The sequence below is a fragment of the Rhinoderma darwinii genome, chromosome 10, assembly GCF_050947455.1.
Source record: "Rhinoderma darwinii isolate aRhiDar2 chromosome 10, aRhiDar2.hap1, whole genome shotgun sequence".
In the NCBI taxonomy this organism is placed as follows: domain Eukaryota; kingdom Metazoa; phylum Chordata; class Amphibia; order Anura; family Rhinodermatidae; genus Rhinoderma; species Rhinoderma darwinii.
The window spans coordinates 20539505-20559380 of record NC_134696.1 but is presented as its reverse complement, the minus strand read 5'-3'; the positions used below and the strand labels follow the sequence as shown (position 1 = coordinate 20559380).

The following is a 19876-nucleotide window of genomic DNA, read 5'->3' as shown; positions in this document are numbered from 1 at the left end:
TTCAACCTATTTTCTACTTTAACACATTCACTGTACAATTTTTATATTTTCCAAAAATAGACAATGCGTAAGACCCTTAGGGCTCTTTTTCACCAGCCAACATTGGGCGTAAAAACGAGCGCTGATCAACGAGATAGCTCGTTGATCGGCGCTCATTTTCTCCATTCACAAGGAGCTATGTATGGCGACGAGCGATCAATACTATGATCGCCCATCCCAATGCTCTTCTATCATGTCGGCAGCACATTTTCCTGTTCACACCGGGAGATGTGCTGCCAACAACGATAATATTTGTTGCGGCATAAACTACATGAAGAGGCGAATTTGGATGGATGGTACTCCCTATCTAGAATCTTGCGGCTCCCTCCCACCCAATCTAATACATAGCTTATATTGCCATATTTGCTGCAAACAGAAGACTGCCCCTAGTGGGCAAACGATGCGTGACATTATAAACAGCCTCATCTAACAATATAATTCATTTTAGATCATTATTCTGGAGGGATCGATGACATATGTCTTCTTTAATAAGGTTTTATTTCTGTAAAGTCTCTTACAGACACACGTTGCATTTAAGTGGATAATGTACAGTGATTTCTGGTGAGTGATGCAGCTTTGCTAATGACGATCCTGGTGGAGCAGGAAGCTGAACACAGGCAGAACTTGTCAATCTCGCTCTCAGACCATGACATGTTTCAAAACACCAGAACCTGATGGATTAGTGGGATTGGAAGGAAGAGCTGAGCGAGTGAATGTTGTATTGTACCTGTATCTTTATGCTGCTGTCAAACAAGACAACTACCCAAAGCACGAACCTTGGAGCAGGGCTGATTGGGATTACAATGGCAAGTGAACTTGGAAGATCTGATGATGAAGTGCGTAACAAGAACAGATGGGTTTGGGAGTTAACTGGTGAAATCAATCGGATAGAAAAATGTCAAGAAGATATTTTTTTTGAAGAAGGATTTCTTCCTAAAACTAAGATGACCTGAACTCCTTGGCGAGATGCCGTAAATAGGTTTTATCCCCATAGACTTTGATTGATAAGTCCCAAGTGGACAACCCCTTCATAGAGCAAAGGACAGAATTGACTTGGATCTGGCAAGAGGGCGATAATAGCAAGAGTAGTCAAGTCCAGGTTTAATACACAGATAAGCAGCAACAGTTTGTAGAGTAAGACAGAGATGTGGTCAGAAAACAATCCAAGTTCGGTATACAAATAATCAGCAACAGTGGGTAAAGTAAGGCAGCAATGAACTAGACTACAGGCAAGAAGGCTTATATAGGAAGTCAAAAGCGTGAGACCAATCAGGTAATCACTGTAAGGAATCTCAAGAGACAAGAATCCAGAGAAGCTAGACAATAGATTCAGCATTGGAGCTGTCCAGCAGCACATGTAGCTCAATGAGAAAAGCTACTGCATGGGACACAGGAGTCAGTTCTCAGCTAGGGCTTATAGAAGGGGGTCCGAAGCTGGGAGCTTCTCCTCTATGACATCCATATATGTTCCAATAGGGTATGTCCACATGTAGCGTAAATACTGTGGATTTTCCACAATGAATTTAGTTGTGGAAAATCTGCAGCATAATAAAGTAGCAGTTGAGTAGATGAGGTTTTAACAAATCTCATCCACACACTGCGTAAAAAATACGCAGAAAAAAAAAACTTTCAAAAAAAGACCTGCGGTGCATTTTTTTGATCCGCAACATGTCAATTTATGCTTCAGAATCGCTGATTTTCTGTTGCGGGCTTTGCCCGTTGAATTCATTGGGAAGGTAAAACCCGCAACAAATAGCAGATGTGATTTTTGTGGCAGAAAAGCTCCGCCGCAGAGATCGCAACTCTATGCTTCTCTGTCCAGGCCGGCCTCCTGGGATGACGTTTTTTCCCATGTGACTGCTGCAGCCAATCACAGGCTGCAGCAGTCACATGGGATGAAATGTCATCCCAGGAGGCCGGGCTGCAGGACATCAGAGGGTCGCGTCAGCCATGAGTATACGTTTTTCTTCTTTTAACCTGCTGTTTTCCGCAATTGACATTCCACCCAAAAAACCACCACAATTTGGTGCTATTTTTCGGCCGGAATTCCTTGCAGGGTCCAGGGCGGAAACACTGTGTACTTTTACGCAGCGTATCCGTCCTGTGTGAACATACCCATAGGGTATATGGAAAGGGTTGTCCTGATGAGACAACCCCTATAATGGTTTATTGACTAGTTATACCATCAGGTCTGACCATCAATTTCGGAGATCCCCATGGTTCCTGACAATGGGAATGCCAAAACCTGGGGTAAAGAGTCCATGCATGTGCAGTGACTCTTTATTAGAATGATACAGAACCAGCCTAGAAAGCAACGGATTCCTTCATTGCAGCTCTCCACTCCGGCATATAATAGGGGGGATGTAGAGTGGTCTCTAATGTGGCATATAGACCAAATTTGTCTGAACGGGACACCCATTGAATTTGAATATTTGGGCCCCTGTGCAAATACAATATTGTGGCCTCTTGTGTTCCAACTGCTAATTTGACACCCGTGGGGTACAAGTCATAGACCACCTCATTTATGGCTCTCCATGCAATCTCTCACTGGTGGGGCCATCAATGAGACATGGTTGGGAATGAGCATATTCCCTTACATAGGATCTAATAAACAATAGATAACACTAATTCTGATATAGCTATGGGCCCTCTTGTCTGCAGGGCCCCTGTATAGCCTGCCATATGCACATATGGTATGTCTATCCACTAGTAAAGCCAGAGAACACAAGTTTGTAAAAGCTCTACTGTAATAACCAGCTCAGCTCTGCTACATCTGAATTTATGCATTTGTGATTTGTACAATGCAGAATATGTTAACCCATTACAAACATATAATATAGATCCCAAGTTGGCTCATATCTGCTATGTATTATAGAATTTTTTTGATATTGGAATGCGTGTCCATGATTCGATCGTGGACCGAAAAATCCCAATTTCCTTATTGATCCCCATAAATTTCCCCCTCAACCTCATCGACTATTATACAGTCCAATAAAGATATTCCGGTTTTCCTATTATGCGATTTACATGAGGTCTTAACAGCCGAGTTGTCGTTCTGCTATGGTGTAAATTGGTCTGACCAGGCTGCTCACATCTCTCTGCCTGGAAATATCAGCTTGTACAAATTGCTCATTTACATTTATGCTCCTGATAAATCCCCTTGAAGATCCGCTCGGAGCTGGAGGACTCGTTTTATAATCTGTCAAATCTTGACAGAGTAACAAGGTTTCGGCTACAAAACAGAAGTAGCAATTTGTGAGTTTGTGCAATTAGATCATGTAAGGATTTGCTGGTGACCGCTACACATGGTGCAGTTGGGTCGTCATATACCATCATCCACAGAGGAATTTAAAATGTGCCCCCTATTGGACGGTATATTTTTTCCCTAGAAAGCAGCAGTATAAATCATTGTGAATCTTTTCTCAATATACTTAAAGGGATATTCCGAAACTTAAAGGGATTGTCCAGGATTAGAAAAACATGGCTGCTTTCTTTCTAAAACAGTGCCGCACTTGTGCAACTAAATACAAAATAGTATATATACATAAAGCTTAAAGGGGTAATCTCACCACAACAACTTATCAATTGGTTGATCTCTGGGGGTCTCAGCGATCAAGAGATTGGGGGTCCAGAGTTCCCTTAGTGAGCGGAGCGGTGGATGCGCATGTGCGCTGCTGCTGCTCCATTCATTCTCTATTGGACTGATGGAAATAGCTGAGCGCTGTACTCGGCTATCCCTGGCAGTCCCCTAGAGAATGAATGGAGGGGCAGCGCACATGCGCGGCTGCCACTTCAATCATTCAGGATACTCGAGACTCCCATTTTCTTCATTGGTGGGACCCCCAGCTATCAAACATTTATCACCTATTTTGTGGATAGGTGATAAATTGTCGTCGTGGATTAACCACTTTAATCATTGTGTTAAAGTTCTGTAACTTTTTAATGTACTTTGTGTTTATCACAGCTGATAGTTTGCTACAATTATATCCAGTCTAGGCAATGCTCTGTGAGCTAGACGGTCAGGATTCCAGGCTAATATATTTTACCTGCACTGATACATTGTAGAAAACGATCAGGACAGGATTTTGTGCTCCTGATGTATTTAGCTCCCAGAGGATTGTCTAGACTTGATGCAATTGTAACAAACCCTCAGCTGTGAGAAGTCATAGGGTCTGTATTGCCTTCAATGATGTTATTAAAGGTTTCCATTCGGTGTCAACAAGCAGAGATCTTGAAAACGGTGAGGAACTGAAATACAAATTAGAACTTTTCATTATACAATGACAGAAGCCTGGATGAAACCTTTCAAGAGGACCGATCAGCTCTCCTCTAACTTGTCCATAGGGTTTGTCCCTACACAGTCTGACAGTGTCAGCACGGATTAGACAGTGTCCGACTGTGTAGGGGCATGCCCCATTGACAAGGGGAATGGTAACAACTAGTTCTAAATTCTAGTCATACATTTCCAGGGGGAATAACAGAGGAACAGCACAAAGGAAAGCTCTAATAAGATGCTCCAGGATTGTTATTTCATAGGTAGTACAAGTATATACTAAAACATGTCAGGAGAGGGGACCAGTCTTCTTAATCCTGGGCAGGCTCTTTAAAAGCTTAAAGGCTAAGTACACCTTTGAAATAGACATTTTTATTGAAAATTAAAAAGCAAGAAAACCCTCCCACTCAGTGTGTTTTGTGTAACTGTCTAAATACTTTTTATTAAAAAATATTTTTACTTTGAGATGCAGCTGCTTTGTACCTTGTATACAGAGCAGCTGTATCACGCGCTGAGACATGAATCAAATCAGGTCAGCAGCACTGACGGGTTCAGTGACAGCAGGTCATTGAGCGGTTACTGATCACATCTAAGTTCATAACTTAGACGTAATCGATAACAGGTGGATCCTGCGTGTCAGACACAGGACCCACTGAGACTGAACCCGTCAGTGCCGCTGACCTGACGGATTCAGGTCTCAGGATACAAAGCAGCTGTATCACGAAAAGTTAAAATAATTTTTAATAAAAAGTATTTAGACAGTTGCACAAAACAGACTGGTAGACATTATTATTAAAAAACCCAAAAAATATTTTAAAGGTGTACATAGCCCTTAACTTCTTCTCTAGTGCCCTCATCAGGGCAGGCAAGGAAATAACAGATCGGCAAAAATCTTTCTGTTTTCAGCCAGTGCTTTATATTGTTATGTGTATGTTTAGGTTGAGGACAATGGGTTAAATTATCAATTACAAAGTTTCTTTAGAGAACATAACAGTTGTAATGCATGCAAAGGGCAGAAAGGTAACAGATCCCAGTTAGTGACCGGCCCATAGTGTTCTTACGGCGGCCACTAACGGGCTTTATTCCGATGCAATAGCCTTTTTATGGCGCTGCATCGGAATAAATAAACAGAGCAGGGAGCCGTTAAATCTCCCTGCTCTCAGCTGCCAGAGGTAGCGGAGGGCTGGGGGCATCCCTGGTCGACAGGGTGAGATCGATATTAGTATCGATCTCACCCGTTTAACCCCTCAGATGCGGCGCTCAATAGCGAGCAACGCATCTGAGTGGTTTTGGAGAGAGGGAGGGAGCTCCCTCTCGCTCCCACGGGCACCCGGCAATAAGATCGCCGAGTGTCTGGGTCTCTGATGGCAGCCGGGGGCCTAATAAAGGCCCCCAGGTGTGCCTGTAGTGAATGCCTGCTAGGTCATGCAAGAGGCCTAGCAGATGCCTGTCCGTTTTACACGGACAGGCATAATACACTGCAACACAGAATTATTGCAGTGTATTATAATTTGCGATCGGATAATCGCATCGTGAAGTCCCCTAGTGGGACTAGTAAAAAAAGTTTAAAAAGTTTAACAAGTGTAAGGGAGAAAAGTGGGTTTTTCTTTTTTTTTTTTTTTTAAAACTTAATTATTCAAAAACAAAATAAAGTAAAAAAAGCTACACATATTTGGTATCAACGCTTCCGTAACGACCCCGCCAATAAAGCCATCACATTATTTAACCCGCACGGTGAATGTCGTAAAAAATAAAATAAAAATACATGCAAAAATTGCGGTTTTCTTTGAATCCAGCCTTAAAAAAAAAAAAAGTGATAAAAATTGACAAAAAGTCGCATCTACTCCGAAATGGTACCGATAAAAACTACAAGTCGTCCCGCAAAAAAAATTCCATTGGCGAAAAAGTAAAAAAGTTATGGCTCTTTAGACACAAAAACAAATCATTTTGAAAAAAAAGTGTTTTCACTGTAAAAGTAGTAAAACATACAAAAATTATACAAATTTAGTATTGTTGCAATAATTGAATAAAGTTATTGCGTTATTTATACCACACGGTAAATGGTGTAAGTTTAGGACGCAAAAAAGTTGCGTTTTTTTTTCTATTCCCCCCCAAAAAAAGTTAATAAAAAAGTTAATCAATAAATTCTATGTACCCCAAAAAGGTGCTATTAAAAATTACAACTTGTCCCGCAAAAAACAAGACCTTATACAGCTATGTCGACGCAAAGAAGTAAAGTTATAAATGGCTTGGTCATGAAGGTCTAAAATACGCTGGTCATTAAGGGGTTAAACAAAATCCTGGTGGCTGCTCCCTTCACTAGCTAGTCCATATGCCATAATATATATATGCTCCTATCAACCTACTGACAAACCCCCGTTTCTGAATATCGCACATTAGGCATAAAGTATAATTATGCTATTATTTTTATCTTAGGCCTCATGCACACGACCGTGTTTTTGCGGCCGCAATTCCACCGAAAATCCACGGGAGAATTGCGGCCCCATTCTTTTCTATGGGGACGTGGACACGACCGTAGTTTTTGCGGTCCGTGCACGGCCCGGGAGCCCGGATCGCAGAAAGAACGGGCATGTCTTATTACGGCCCGGTTCTGCGGTCCGGGCTCATTGAAAACAATGGCCGCGGCCATGTGCATGTGCGGGCGGCCTGCGGCTGACAGTCCGCAGCCGGCCGACCCGAAAATCACGGCCGTGCACACGGCTACGGTCGTGTGCATGAGGCCTTAGTCTTAATATTTATTGCAAAATGTGAAAAGAAAAATTTCCTGACAAACTGAATCCATGTCAACTTACCCAGACATAGGACAAAAGCGCCAGTCTAGCTATAGCCTAAGACATGCCGGTATCTTCGCTCCGAGGCACCCTAAAGTAATTTCTAGGTCACAAATCATCGCTGGAATAATCTGGCCTTATCTTTCCTTCGTCCTCAGCGCCTCAGGACACAAACATCTTTCATGCAGAAACCAGAGCAGCAGCAGCAGCACACAACAGTCCGAAAACCGGACCTCGGGGTAGCAGCAAGACTCCAAGTGAATCCCCCGAATTTAAATGAGAGTAACAAGGATGCCCATCAGGACAACTTCTTTCCATGAGCCCTATTTCTACATCATAGAAGGGGAGTCCCCTGCTCCGGAGCTCCTTCTATTAGAGCGGAGAGTTACCGCAAAGAGTAGCTCTCACACTGGAGGACTCGGGAGGACGCCGGCATGTCCCCATCAATAACGGTGTCCTGATCCAATGCATCACCCTCACTATAAAATTAATGTTAGACAACGACTCGGAAAGTGGTGTCCTGAAGCAGTGTTAAGTTGCCTGTAATTTTTCATGATTTCCTATCCCTTTGATAGATCCCTCATGATATTTATCCAGGGCCTTTTGTCCCAAGTTCTGCAACTAAAGGCTTCTCTTGGTTCTAAACATAGGCCTCAAGCACACGACCGCACCGGTTTTGTGGTGCGCAAAACCACGGGTCCTTTGTGGTCCATCAGACCGCAAAAAAACCTTTCTTGTGCTTCCGTGTGTCATCAGGACTCACGGACCCACAACAATTCCCCAGTTTTGGTGAATCCACAAATCCGGACCATAAAAAGACTTGTCCTGAGTTTTTACGGTCCGGATTTGAGTTCCCCACACGGATCCGCGTAAACCACGGTTGTGTGCATGGGGTCATAGAAATGAACAGCTCTGCCAATTTCTCCGCAAAAAATGTGGATAAATTGCGGATGCAAAAAATTACGGTATTGTGCATGAGGCCTCTAGTGCCCATACACTGAAGATGGCTCATTCAGTCGACAACTATTCCATCATTGATGCGCGCACTTGGCTCTAACAAGCGTGCATGTTTATTTCAAGGAGAGAGGGAAGTAAGCCGCTGTCAGACCTCTCTGCCTTATATCGTGTGGGAAGAATGGATGAGACATGTTGAAATCCAACATGACCAATCCCTCTTTTCCGCCACATATGCCGTTGGGGAAGGACCGATAGACCGCCCAAACTAGCGGGTTCGGATGATTTAAATCTAATATATATATATATAAACCTTAGGCCTACCTTCTATGATTATAGTGCAGGCTTTTGCAATGTAATAATATTTTTATATAACTTATTTAGTGGATTTTGTTTTCAAATAGCAGCACGGAGCGGCCGCGGTCTGGGCTGCGTCTGCTCATTACTCTGCAGTCCCGTTCTGTCTCCTAGGCTCTCGTATCCAGTACAGGAGCCAGCACTGTATGATCACATTACATTCTACAGTATTGGCTCCCATACTAGAGATGGGAGCCTTGGAGATAATGGGTCCTGCTCCGTCTCCTACTGTAGAGTTATGGGCAGCCGGCAGAACAGACCGCGGCCACTGTGATTTAGGAGAAGGATCTGCTTAACACGATATGTACAAAAACAAATATTTTGAAAAATGCACTAGTTTTTCCATATAATCGAGGGAACACTTTAAGGGGAGTAAGGGACACGCCATTTTTAATAAATGGACATTGTCTTATTTTTAACCCTTCGAGTAGACAATCAATATCTCCTTGTTCTCAAAGGTTTCATATTTATAGCAATTGTTCCATTTCCATTACAGACAATGTTTAATATTTATGAATATCTTTATTTCGGAGACATTATGGAATAATGTCGTGCACTTGCATCATTTTTCACAGACGTTTCATACCCATGTTCGTACGCTATAATTAGAGACGAGAACCAGAAAATGACCAATGTTCCATTAGATTCATTTCCAAAAATAGCACAAGCTATTGAGATCTTTTTTTTTTTGGAGCCCATCAGGTATTTGCAAGGGATTCTGGGAGAAGAAAAAAAACTTTCCAACTGATTAGAATTTTTACGTTTTACTTGTTATTGATCACTTGACAAGTAAACGAAGCTCATCTTCAAAGAGATAACATCAAGCTCCAATCAAGCCTTGGATGACAGATGAATGCTAAAAATATATATATAGAACTTGTGACATGAACGGACGGCAGTCATTCACGTTAAAAATCTAAAAACTTCTGCAGCTTACATTTCACCAGACCCTTCCCGATGGATTCATGGAAGATCAGTTACAATGGCCAAGAGGGCACAAGTCAAGATTTACTTTTATCATGCCAAAGCTAGAGAGCGCTTCGAGAGATAGTCTAGACAAGGCCATTAATGGAAAGCTTCATACTGTACTTCTTTCCAAATATTGTGCCACCGTAATAAAAAAAAAAAAAAGGCCACCATTCTGGTAGTGGTTTATGCCACCTTTCATCCACTATCCCGGGAGAAGAAAATAGAGCAGTTATTGGTGTCCACACTTTTCCATCAATTCTAGGAGAGCCGGTGGCCCAGATAGCTCCACTTATTTTTGTAATGTGGTGTCTAAAGGGAGGTCGGCATAGATTCACATTTCCTATATGGAAGGTTGATAGGGCCAAACTTACCCAGTGGTCCACTATCACAAACCCCACAGTCACAGATGCCTACACTCTAAGACTATTGGTTCATGCCCCCTCTACCCCACCACCTGGGACAAGAAAACATAGGCCTTCTTGGTATCCACACCTACCCATTACTTATAAGGTAAATGGGTGGCCCAGTTACCTCCACCTCTATTTGGTAAGTCTACAGTCTGCTCAGATTTCCATTTTTCATAAAGAAGGGGGGTAGAAAGGACAGGATTAGGTTGGCCGAATGGCCAGAAGTGCCAACACTCTACCAGCTTTAAACCTCGTGGATGAAGGACATAACTTCATCTCTTGAAGGGGGTTAGATAGAAGGAGTATCCCTATTAGATATGCATAGCCTTCAAATATATTTTAAAAAGGAACGTCCAAAAACAAACAGCACACTCCCAACTTTTCACTGACCATTAGGATTCTGACTATGAGTGATGTGTTTTCTACGAGGGTCTTCTGCCGAGATTCTGGGATGTATATTACTTTTTATCATCAAGTGGAAGAGAAGAATGACCACATATGTGGATATAATATTCCTCGGCTTCCCCTCAACTATTACTCTTGGGGAAACTTACCATATAATTAAAAAAGTGGTTAAGAACCAAGATCTCCGTGTCAAGTTCCTTACAAGCATCCTCAAATTAAAAGACTTTCATGAGTATCACGGATCCTTGGGACCATAACGGCTGAATTAGTCGTCTTTCTTCTTCTCTGGCCCCTTTATTTCCTGGATGGAGCTCTAACCATGTAATGATTTAATTAATTTTCGCACTTTCTGTAGGTGATGAAGTGCGTCTCCTGTAATATCCACTTAAATCCTTTACATCTGAAACATATTCCTATGAGGTGTTCAGATACTTGTGAAGCACGTGTAACAGAAGTCAGCCTTTCAGGGGTTCTTATCAACATAATGAAACATTTCTTAAATGGATTACGGCATGTATTTACAATAGGTGTTAAGGTACTCCTACACGGCCCGACGAGGGCCGTGTACACGAGCGCCGATCAACGAGATTGGCGCTTGTTTGCTCCTTTTATCCTCCTGTTATGCTCTCGTACATAGGGGACAGTACTAGTAGTAGTTATATTCTTGTATATAGGAGGCAGTATTATAGTAGTTATATTCTTGTATATAGGAGGCAGTATTATAGTAGTTATATTCCTGTATATAGAGGGCAGCATTATAGTAGTTATATTCTTGTACATAGGGGCAGTATTATAATAGTTATATTCTTGTATATAGGAGGCAGTATTATAGTAGTTATATTCTTGTATATAGGAGCAGTATTATAGTAGTTATATTCTTGTATATACGGGCAGTATTATAGTAGTTATATTCTTGTATATAGGGGACAGTACTAGTAGTAGTTATATTCTTGTATATAGGAGGCAGTATTATAGTAGTTATATTCTTGTATATAGGAGGCAGTATTATAGTAGTTATATTCCTGTATATAGAGGGCAGCATTATAGTAGTTATATTCTTGTACATAGGGGCAGTATTATAATAGTTATATTCTTGTATATAGGAGCAGTATTATAGTAGTTATATTCTTGTATATAGGAGCAGTATTATAGTAGTTATATTCTTGTATATACGGGCAGTATTATAGTAGTTATATTCTTGTACATAGGGGGCAGTATTATAGTAGTTATATTCTTGTATATAGGTGCAGTATTATAGTAGTTATATTCTTGTATATAGGAGCAGTATTATAGTAGTTATATTCTTGTATATAGGAGGCAGTATTATAGTAGTTATATTCTTGTATATAGGAGCAGTATTATAGTAGTTATATTCTTGTATATAGGAGGCAGTATTATAGTAGTTATATTCTTGTATACAGGGGCAGTATTATAGTAGTTATATTCTTGTATATAGAGGGCAGTATTATAGTAGTTTTGCTCTTGTACATAGGGAGTAGGTAGGTTTAGGCTCTGTTCACATCTGCGTTAGGATCCCGTTTTGACGTTCCATCTGAGCTTTCTGTCGGAACGGGACCCTGACCAGACACAAACTGAAACCAGAGGTTTCCGTTCCCATCACCATTGATTTCAATGGTGACGGATCTGGTGCCCATGGTTTCCGTTTATCTCGGTTGTGTACCGGACCCGTAGTTTTGCCGGAAGCAATAGCGTAGTCGACTAAGCAATTTGTGTCTGGTCAGGGTCCCGTTCCGACGGAAAGCTCAGATGGAACGTCCCTAACGCAGATGTGAACAGAGCCTGAGCAGTAGGAGTGCAAGTTACGCTGAGCAATGCAGTTGTCACTTTATACCGGACTATTAGACTATTAACCATGAACTAAGAATTTGAACATTAAATGGAACTTTAGCTTTAAAAACGGCACATCATTTTTTTATTTTTTTTATAGAGCATTACTGATATTACTCGGTTCTCAGATTAATCTTCTAAAGTGAGAAGCATATTAAAAGCTCCCAATTAAAGTACTTATGTCTTTTCCAGTATTTTGTCATTGATCATTTTTTGCACTGGTGGAGAGCGGAGTCTACACCTGATTTATATGATGTGTTCTTGTTATGGAGGCCCGAGGGACGCTCAGTTATGCTGGATGAATTGTAATTAAGCTCCGAGCCGTTTATTTATAGCCCGGGTATGTTTATATTGTATGAGATCTCTGGTTTCATATAAATACACGTATAATCCCGGCATATATCTGACAAAGATGAACTGGGGGCTGATCAGGTCTGTGACATAGAAATAATAAAATATACAATTTCTGAAAGGGCATTTTCTCTCTAAAACAAACATTAAATATTTTCTGTCATTAGTTGTTTTTTTTTGTTAGATTTGGGAAAGATGGGTAACAACCAATATGGCTGCTGTTGTATCTCCCACAAGGGTTAACACCACACTTGCCTACTTTTAGACATATTTCAGGGAGATAATTTTTAAACATATGCCCCACACCTTAAAATATAAACCACATCCCAAAACACCTAATGCCCTTAAAATCCATGCCACAGTGTAACCTCTGCAGTGCCCCCATAACTAGCGACAGCCACAGTGCCCCCATAACTAGCGACAGCCACAGTGCCCCCATAACTAGTAACAGCCACAGTTCACCCATAACTGGTGACAGCTACAGTGCCCTCATAACTGGTGACACAGTGCCCTCATAACTAGTGACAGCCACAGTGCCCTCATAACTAGTGACAGCTACAGTGCTATCCTCAGGATAGGCCATCAATAGCTGATGGGTCGTGGTCTGACTCCCGAGACCCCCACCGATCATCTGTTTGAAGGGGGTGCAGAGCTCGTACGAGCACTGCTTCCCCTTCATTTCTACTTGCTCACTGTGAATCGTCGTCACGGATGTAGCCGCGATTCACAGGTATCGCAGCCTTCCTCTCCCATTCACTGCAATGGGAGAAGAAGGCTGCTGTACCTGTGAATCACCACTAAACGTGTTTCGGCGTTTCACAGTGAGCAAGTAGAAATGAAGGGGAAGCAGCACTCGTACGATAAGTGGGGGTCCCTGAAGTTGGGGAGTCAGACTCCGACTCATCAGCTATTGATCGCCTATCCTGAGAATAGGCCACAAATTTTTATGGACTGGACAACCCCTTTAATTCCTGTACAAATTTGCTATTCAGGAATCTGGGAAAGCTGTGTAATGCAGCCATATTGGTTATAACCTGAATCCCTAGATATGACTCATAAATGGCTGAAGAGAATTCACAAAACAAAAATGAACAACGTACTCACCACAATCTGAGGCACGGGGAGGGGTTTTGCATCTTTGCTGAGAGAGACATAAGTGAAGAAGGCGCTGACCGCTCTGTATCGCTCCTGCGTATCGCCAACTAACGTGTCTGCGTCCACAAACACCTCAATCTCCATGGACTTGTTACTAGTGAACGTCATACGTCCAGATACGGTTATGATGCAGCCTGAAGAACGGAGAAGATGTGTAACTATCACAGAACATACGGGCTCCACATAATATAAATGTCATTGCGTCTGATAGGATCGACCGCAAATGAGAAATAACTACAGACGGCTCTTTAAAGGGCATGAACACATTTGCAACCACTTTCAATGTATCTAAAACGAAAAATGAAGAAACTTTGCAAACCGCCTTGATTAAAATTCCCCTATCGTTTTGTGCCCACAGCTCCTATGCAGACCTATGTGCCACCATGGTTACAGACTACAAACAACTCTGTGTAGTCTGATCCTGCAGTCATGTGTTACCCCACGCCCTCTGCACTCGCTTATTGCGATCCTACAGACTGCAGAAGAGAAGGCAGACGGAAAAGAGAAACACATGACTGCAAGATCAGACTACTCACAAGGTCTATTTGTAGTCTGTAACCATGGAGACACATAGGTCTGCATAGGAACTGTAGACACAAAGCGTAATAATATTTTAAATCAACACTATTAACAAAGCTGTTGCATTTTTTTTTAATTTTAGCAACATTGGAGCAAAATAAAATCGTTGTAAAAGTATACAAACCTTTTAAAGAGCCCTTTGTAGTTATTTTTTACTTGGTCCGTAGGGTCAAAAAGTGACAACTATTAGGATGAGCGCCATCTTGTAATAGGAAAGGGATTACAAGAATAAAGAAAGTAATCCAGAATATTTGATAATCCAACGCCTTGTCCTAAAAATGCTGGATTATTGGAGTTTTACAGATTATAGAACAGCGCAATGGAATGCTAGGAAAACTTTCGTACATCTTAATATCGGTCATGTGGCTCTGATAAGAGCAATATTAGTCAAGCTTGAAATGTTTGCCAAAAATCCTGCCTTCTCATGGGCATTATAATCTATTTAGAAGATGCTCATCGCATGGTAAAGGCTGTAACAATCTGTGCCGCTCGCTTTCTCTCGCCGCGTTCTTGCGACCGTTCGATAGAACAGCAGCAATAAGAATCCCGGATTCCTGTTCTCTGGCAGACGTGACTCCGGATACATTATTGTATTAAAGATTTAAACATTTTCAGAAGATTCGCTACATGGGAAATGAAAACAAAGTGGGTTCGGGCCTCCATAATTAAAAACATGGGGGATTCAATCAGACACGGGACGCACTAAAATGTGTAATGAATATTTAAGGCAATAGAAGCATCGCTGAACTTTACACACGGGAAGATGTGGACAGACGGCGCACGAGATGGGGCAGACGTCTCCGAGATGAGCTATGCACCGCGCTCAAATACACACGTTTTTTACTTGTTCCTTCTGGAATAAATTTCTAAACTGTCCACCATGCTGCACCTTTCTACATCTCTCATTTAACCCTAGTTTACTAACCTACCAATGCTTTCTGTTCAGCCAATGGCCTTCAGCTATTATCTTCCTTTATTACGACCTCTTACTCCAGGACTTTATCTTGTGCTTGTAATAGCTTTAATAGTTATGCAGTTTTAGAATATAATTTTGTAAAAATGTTGAACTATTTTCAAGACCTCTGCTTGCTGTGAGTCAATTGGAACCTTCAATGTTTTCCCTTTCAAAGGATGAAAATCCGTCCGGCCTTGTAATGACCACAAAGGTGTACAACTCGTTGCAGTAGAGTTCTGCACATGGGCCGGTTGTATTCTGTGTTGTCAAAAAAATGTGCGGCAATGCGGTTTTTGGACACGTTTTTACAGCTAGCATGTTTCAACTGTAAGAACTTCAATGGGAGAAGGCTGCAATACCGTGAATAGCCGCAGTCCCTGGAGTCGGACCCCGATCCAATAGCTATTGATGGCCTATCCTGAGGGTAGGCTATCAATTTTTAGGGACTGGAAAACCCCTTTAAGGCCCTGTTCACAATGAATTTTTTTGCAAGCTGAAAAATCTGCCTCAAAATTCCTTCAGGGTCTTTGACACAGATTTTGACCTGCCTGCACTCTGTCTGCCACGTTTTTCACTGCGCGTTTTGGCCGCGGCCATTGAGCGCCGTGGGCATAAAATGCCACAAAACCGAATTTCTCTGCCTCCCATTGATGTTTATGGGAGGTCAGAGACAGAAACGCCCGAAGAAAGGGCATGATGCTTCTTCTTTATGTGAGTGGTTTTTTTCTGCTCGCGGGAAAAAACGCCTCTGCCTCCCATTAAAATCAATGGGAGGCATTTTGGGCCGTTTTTTGGCGTAGCGTAAAAAAACTCTGTGTGAACAGGGCCTAAGGCTTTGCAAAGTGGATTTATCTTTTTTTTAGATGCGGTGGAACAATCCGGAATTGGCTGTAGTACTGTACAAATCCTTCATGGATTGCATTCAATGCCTGCAAGCAGAGATCTTGGAAACCGTGAGGAATTAATATAGAAACGATTTTTTAAAAATGGTGTTACTTTTCATTGAACCATAAAGTAGCTTTAATTTCTAAAAATTGAATATCCTTTAAGAGTATACCCTAAAAAAAAATCAGCTATTTGTGCAAGCTTCAATGCCAGACTACAGTATAATGGCCACAAACCAACCCGATTTGTTTACCCTCATCTTCTGGAATGAAACAAGATTTCCATTCAGTGACAGCAAATAAAGATCTTGGAAATGGTGAGGAATTGAAACAGGTGAAATCTATCAACCTCTCTACGGCAGTTTTTTGGTGTAGAAATGTCACAAAAAGGCCCAAAAGTCTCAATTTGCGTTGAAAATTATAAAAAAATGTTTATGTTGACCATCACTTTTTGAAAAGGGGGTGTGGCTTAAAAACCGCGTGAATTATAGTGTTAATCTATGCCATCTTCTAGCTGGCGTAGATTTCACTCTGTGGGGCATAGCAATGTAGAGGCCCGTAAACAGGGAGATGCGCTGCCGACACAATAGTAATGTATGGGGACGAGCGATCGTAGTAACGAGTGCTCATCCCCATACTAGCTCCTTGTGAAAGGGGAAAACGAGCCAATTCTCGTTATTACAGCCAATATTGGCCGGTGTAAAAAGACCCTTACTCCAGTGGAGCGGATAGTGAAGACTGGCGTAGCTAAATGCCAGTCTTCGTAAATCTGCCCCAAAGAATTTTAGAAAGTTGCATAAAAGTTTTTATTAGACAATGATCAAAGTTACACAAGATTGGACAATCCCTTTAAGAACGTGCAGTGGTCTATTACAGAGCCTAATGTAGGTCTGGGGAGACCTTTGGGCAAAAAAAATTAAGTTGCGGTGAATTGACCTCAGGAGGAGGGTGGAGGCCTTAAGGGGCCAGCAGGACATCAATCTCTGTCCCTTCCTGGTCACATGACAGCCCCTTTGAAGTGGCAGGAATCTTCCTAATCGAGGGGCACATGTTTTTCCTGGCTGCAGGAGATGCAATGTTTCCATTACATACAAGGTTGTCTATTTCATGTCTATCTGTTCCCGCTGGGTTCATGAACATCAGAGAATCACAACCAGGTGCTACCAGTTTACAAGATCTCAGAGGAAGGAATTTAGTCTGTAAAAAGTTACATTGCGCCATGTGGAATCTGCACTAGTGGCCTTTCCAGAGTACTGTCCCTTTAAGCTAATTTTTGGAATCTGGTTTTCCTCTCGTACAATACTCTGTAGTAAAATATGTAACAGAGGATTAAAATAATTTGTTGGGAAGTTCTATGAAACGCAGCTGCGGGATATTTTCAGAAGACTTAATTAGAGAGGTTTCCGTCCTTTTAAACATTTGCTCAGGGGAGTTTAATATAATATTTTATATATTCCAAACCGACTACTGCTCTGGCCTGCAGACACCATGGATGGAAAATGGGGCAATTTACTAAATTATTCATTTCTAGCAGCGTAAATGTAGGCCGACCGTCCAGCTTTCCCTGTCTACAATATCACGACAGGAAAGAAATAACGATGTAAATGAACATTACTAAGATTTAGGACATAATTAGAGAAATTGCCCCCACCCAAAAAAAAAAAAAATCACTCCGACCCCAGGGTGTGCTTTTTATTCTGTTGTAATAATTTTTGGAAAGCTTGGCGACCGCTATTAATTCTACCAATACAGCATCCACAGCGGCCGTCACCCAGCTTACCCAGTCTCCTGAAAGGCTTATGTGCCTGGACAACGTGGAAGCAAAGGTTTTTTCACAGCGTAAAGGGCTGGTTTCAGATTGGAAAAAATAGGGAGTCTTTTTCTAAGGAAAACATGGCACAACCACTTTAAAACTAGGGGGTGGCAAGGGCAAAACCACAAGGTGGCAGAGGGTCTATGGGGGGGGGGGGATGCAAGGCAACAGGGGCTCTGTAGGGTGGATGGGGGCAGACATGGTGGCATAAAGTCTGTCGGGGGACAAGATGGCAGGGGCATTGTGGGGAAAAAAGGATGCAAGGTGGCAAATGAGGGCTCTGTGGTGGGTAGGGGTAGAGACAAAGTCGCAGGGGCTCTGTGGGCATCTGAGGGACACAACATAGCAAGCACCGGATCTGCCGGCACAAGGTGGCCAACAGGGGCTCTGTAGGGTGGATGGGGGTAGACACAAGGTGGCATAAAGTCTGTGGGGGACAAGATGGTAGGGGCATTGTGGGGGAAAAGAGATGCAAGGTGGCAAATGAGGGATCTGTGGTGGGTAGGGGTAGAGACAAAGTTGCAGGGGCTCTGTGGGCATCTGAGGGAAACAACATCGCAAGCACCGGATCTGCCGGCACAAGGTGGCCAACAGGGGCTCTTTGAGGGGACGGGACAAATTAAAATGTCATTACATTGGAACTGCTGTCTGCACAGGAGAACCCAGAAGGGCAGCAGCCCCTGGCGCTGAACAGCCGGTAGACGTCATGGAGGTGGACACTGCTGCTCGAATAATGTGGGGCCTATATAGTTTCCCTAAGGTGAAAAGAATAGGCCCCATGGTGTTATTGGGCCTGTTAACAATATGGGTGGTGGGCCCCATTGTGTTGGCAGGTGGGCGCTATATATTAAAGCTCCGCCCTAATGGCAGCCCTGTGCCAGATTATCGGAATTTACGGTCAAGCAGATTTAAAGGAGTTCAAGAGATTTGCAAGTGACGGGGCCAGCTGACTAGACTCGGAACACAATGGGTTAAACACAGTGACATTCATTCTTATGGGAATCAAGACGTACCGGCAAAGCCTGTAATATAAGAAAAATAATGGAGACGTTAAATATGACCTTGACCAGCGGCAGACGACATATGTTAAAAATAGCCATACGCATGTTATTTGAGAAAGTATCAGGTCAGCGTTCTACGCCGCGACCAGAAAGTAAACGACGGTTTTGTTCAATCTTGCTGCACTGAATGGTTATTGTGTAAGAAATATATCCTCTTGGCTCCTGTATATGATATCTGATCCTTATCCTCGGGCCACCCATTCCACTAGAGGAATAATATAAAGACATGAGCAGCTTTTATACAGTGCAGGACTAAAAGCCGGATGGATGGCATTGATCTCCATTAAACTACAGCGCCATCTAAAAAAGAAAATAAATAAGACAGACTGTATAGGACCCAAAGCGGACTAAAAAAAAAAATCGGACTAATCATTATTAGGGTTCATCCACACAGCCATATTAACCCCTTCCCGCCGGATCACGTATATATACGTCATTAAAATCGGTGGCTTACCGCCTTTTCACGTAAATATACGTCATGGAGATGAAGCTGGCTCAGGAGCTGAGCCAGCGACATCACCACCGGGTGACAGCTGTATGTTACAGCTGGCACCCTAAGGTATCGGCCAGGACCGGAGCTAGCCTCCGATCCGACCGATTAACCCCTCACATGCTGCGTTCAATAGAGATCGCAGCATGTGAGGAGTTTATAGCCACCGGCACCCCAGCAACGTGATCGCTGGGTTGCCGGTGGCTGCAAAGGCGATCGGAGGGCTAATGCTTACCTCCCGATCAGCCTGTAACGGAATCCTCCTATGCCCCGTCGTCGGCGGGGCCCAGGAGGCTTCCGGTAACATCGGCAAGATGGCGCCGGCCCAGCTTCCGGCTCAGAAGCTGAGCCGGCGTCATCAGCAGTGGGTGTCCGCTGTATGTTACAGCGGACACCCCGATCTATCGCCAGGAACCGGAGCTAGCTCCGATTCCTGGCATTAACCCCTTCGATGCAGCGATCCATTGTGATCGCTGCATCCTAGAGGTTTGTAGAAAATCGGCAGCCTTGCCATGCGATGGCAAGGCTGGCGACTGCTACCATG

General features: G+C 42.8%; 1 protein-coding gene across 6 annotated transcripts in view; it reads right to left on the bottom strand.

The window, feature by feature from the left end:
- Positions 1-19876, bottom strand: part of ACOT7 (acyl-CoA thioesterase 7) — a 129479-nt gene that overhangs the window by 6446 nt on the left and 103157 nt on the right. For all 6 annotated transcript variants that reach the window (XM_075839452.1, XM_075839456.1, XM_075839455.1 and 3 more), the window contains one exon: positions 13500-13684. In XM_075839452.1, the coding sequence (XP_075695567.1) occupies positions 13500-13684 (185 nt within the window). The remainder of the gene's footprint in view (positions 1-13499; positions 13685-19876) is intronic.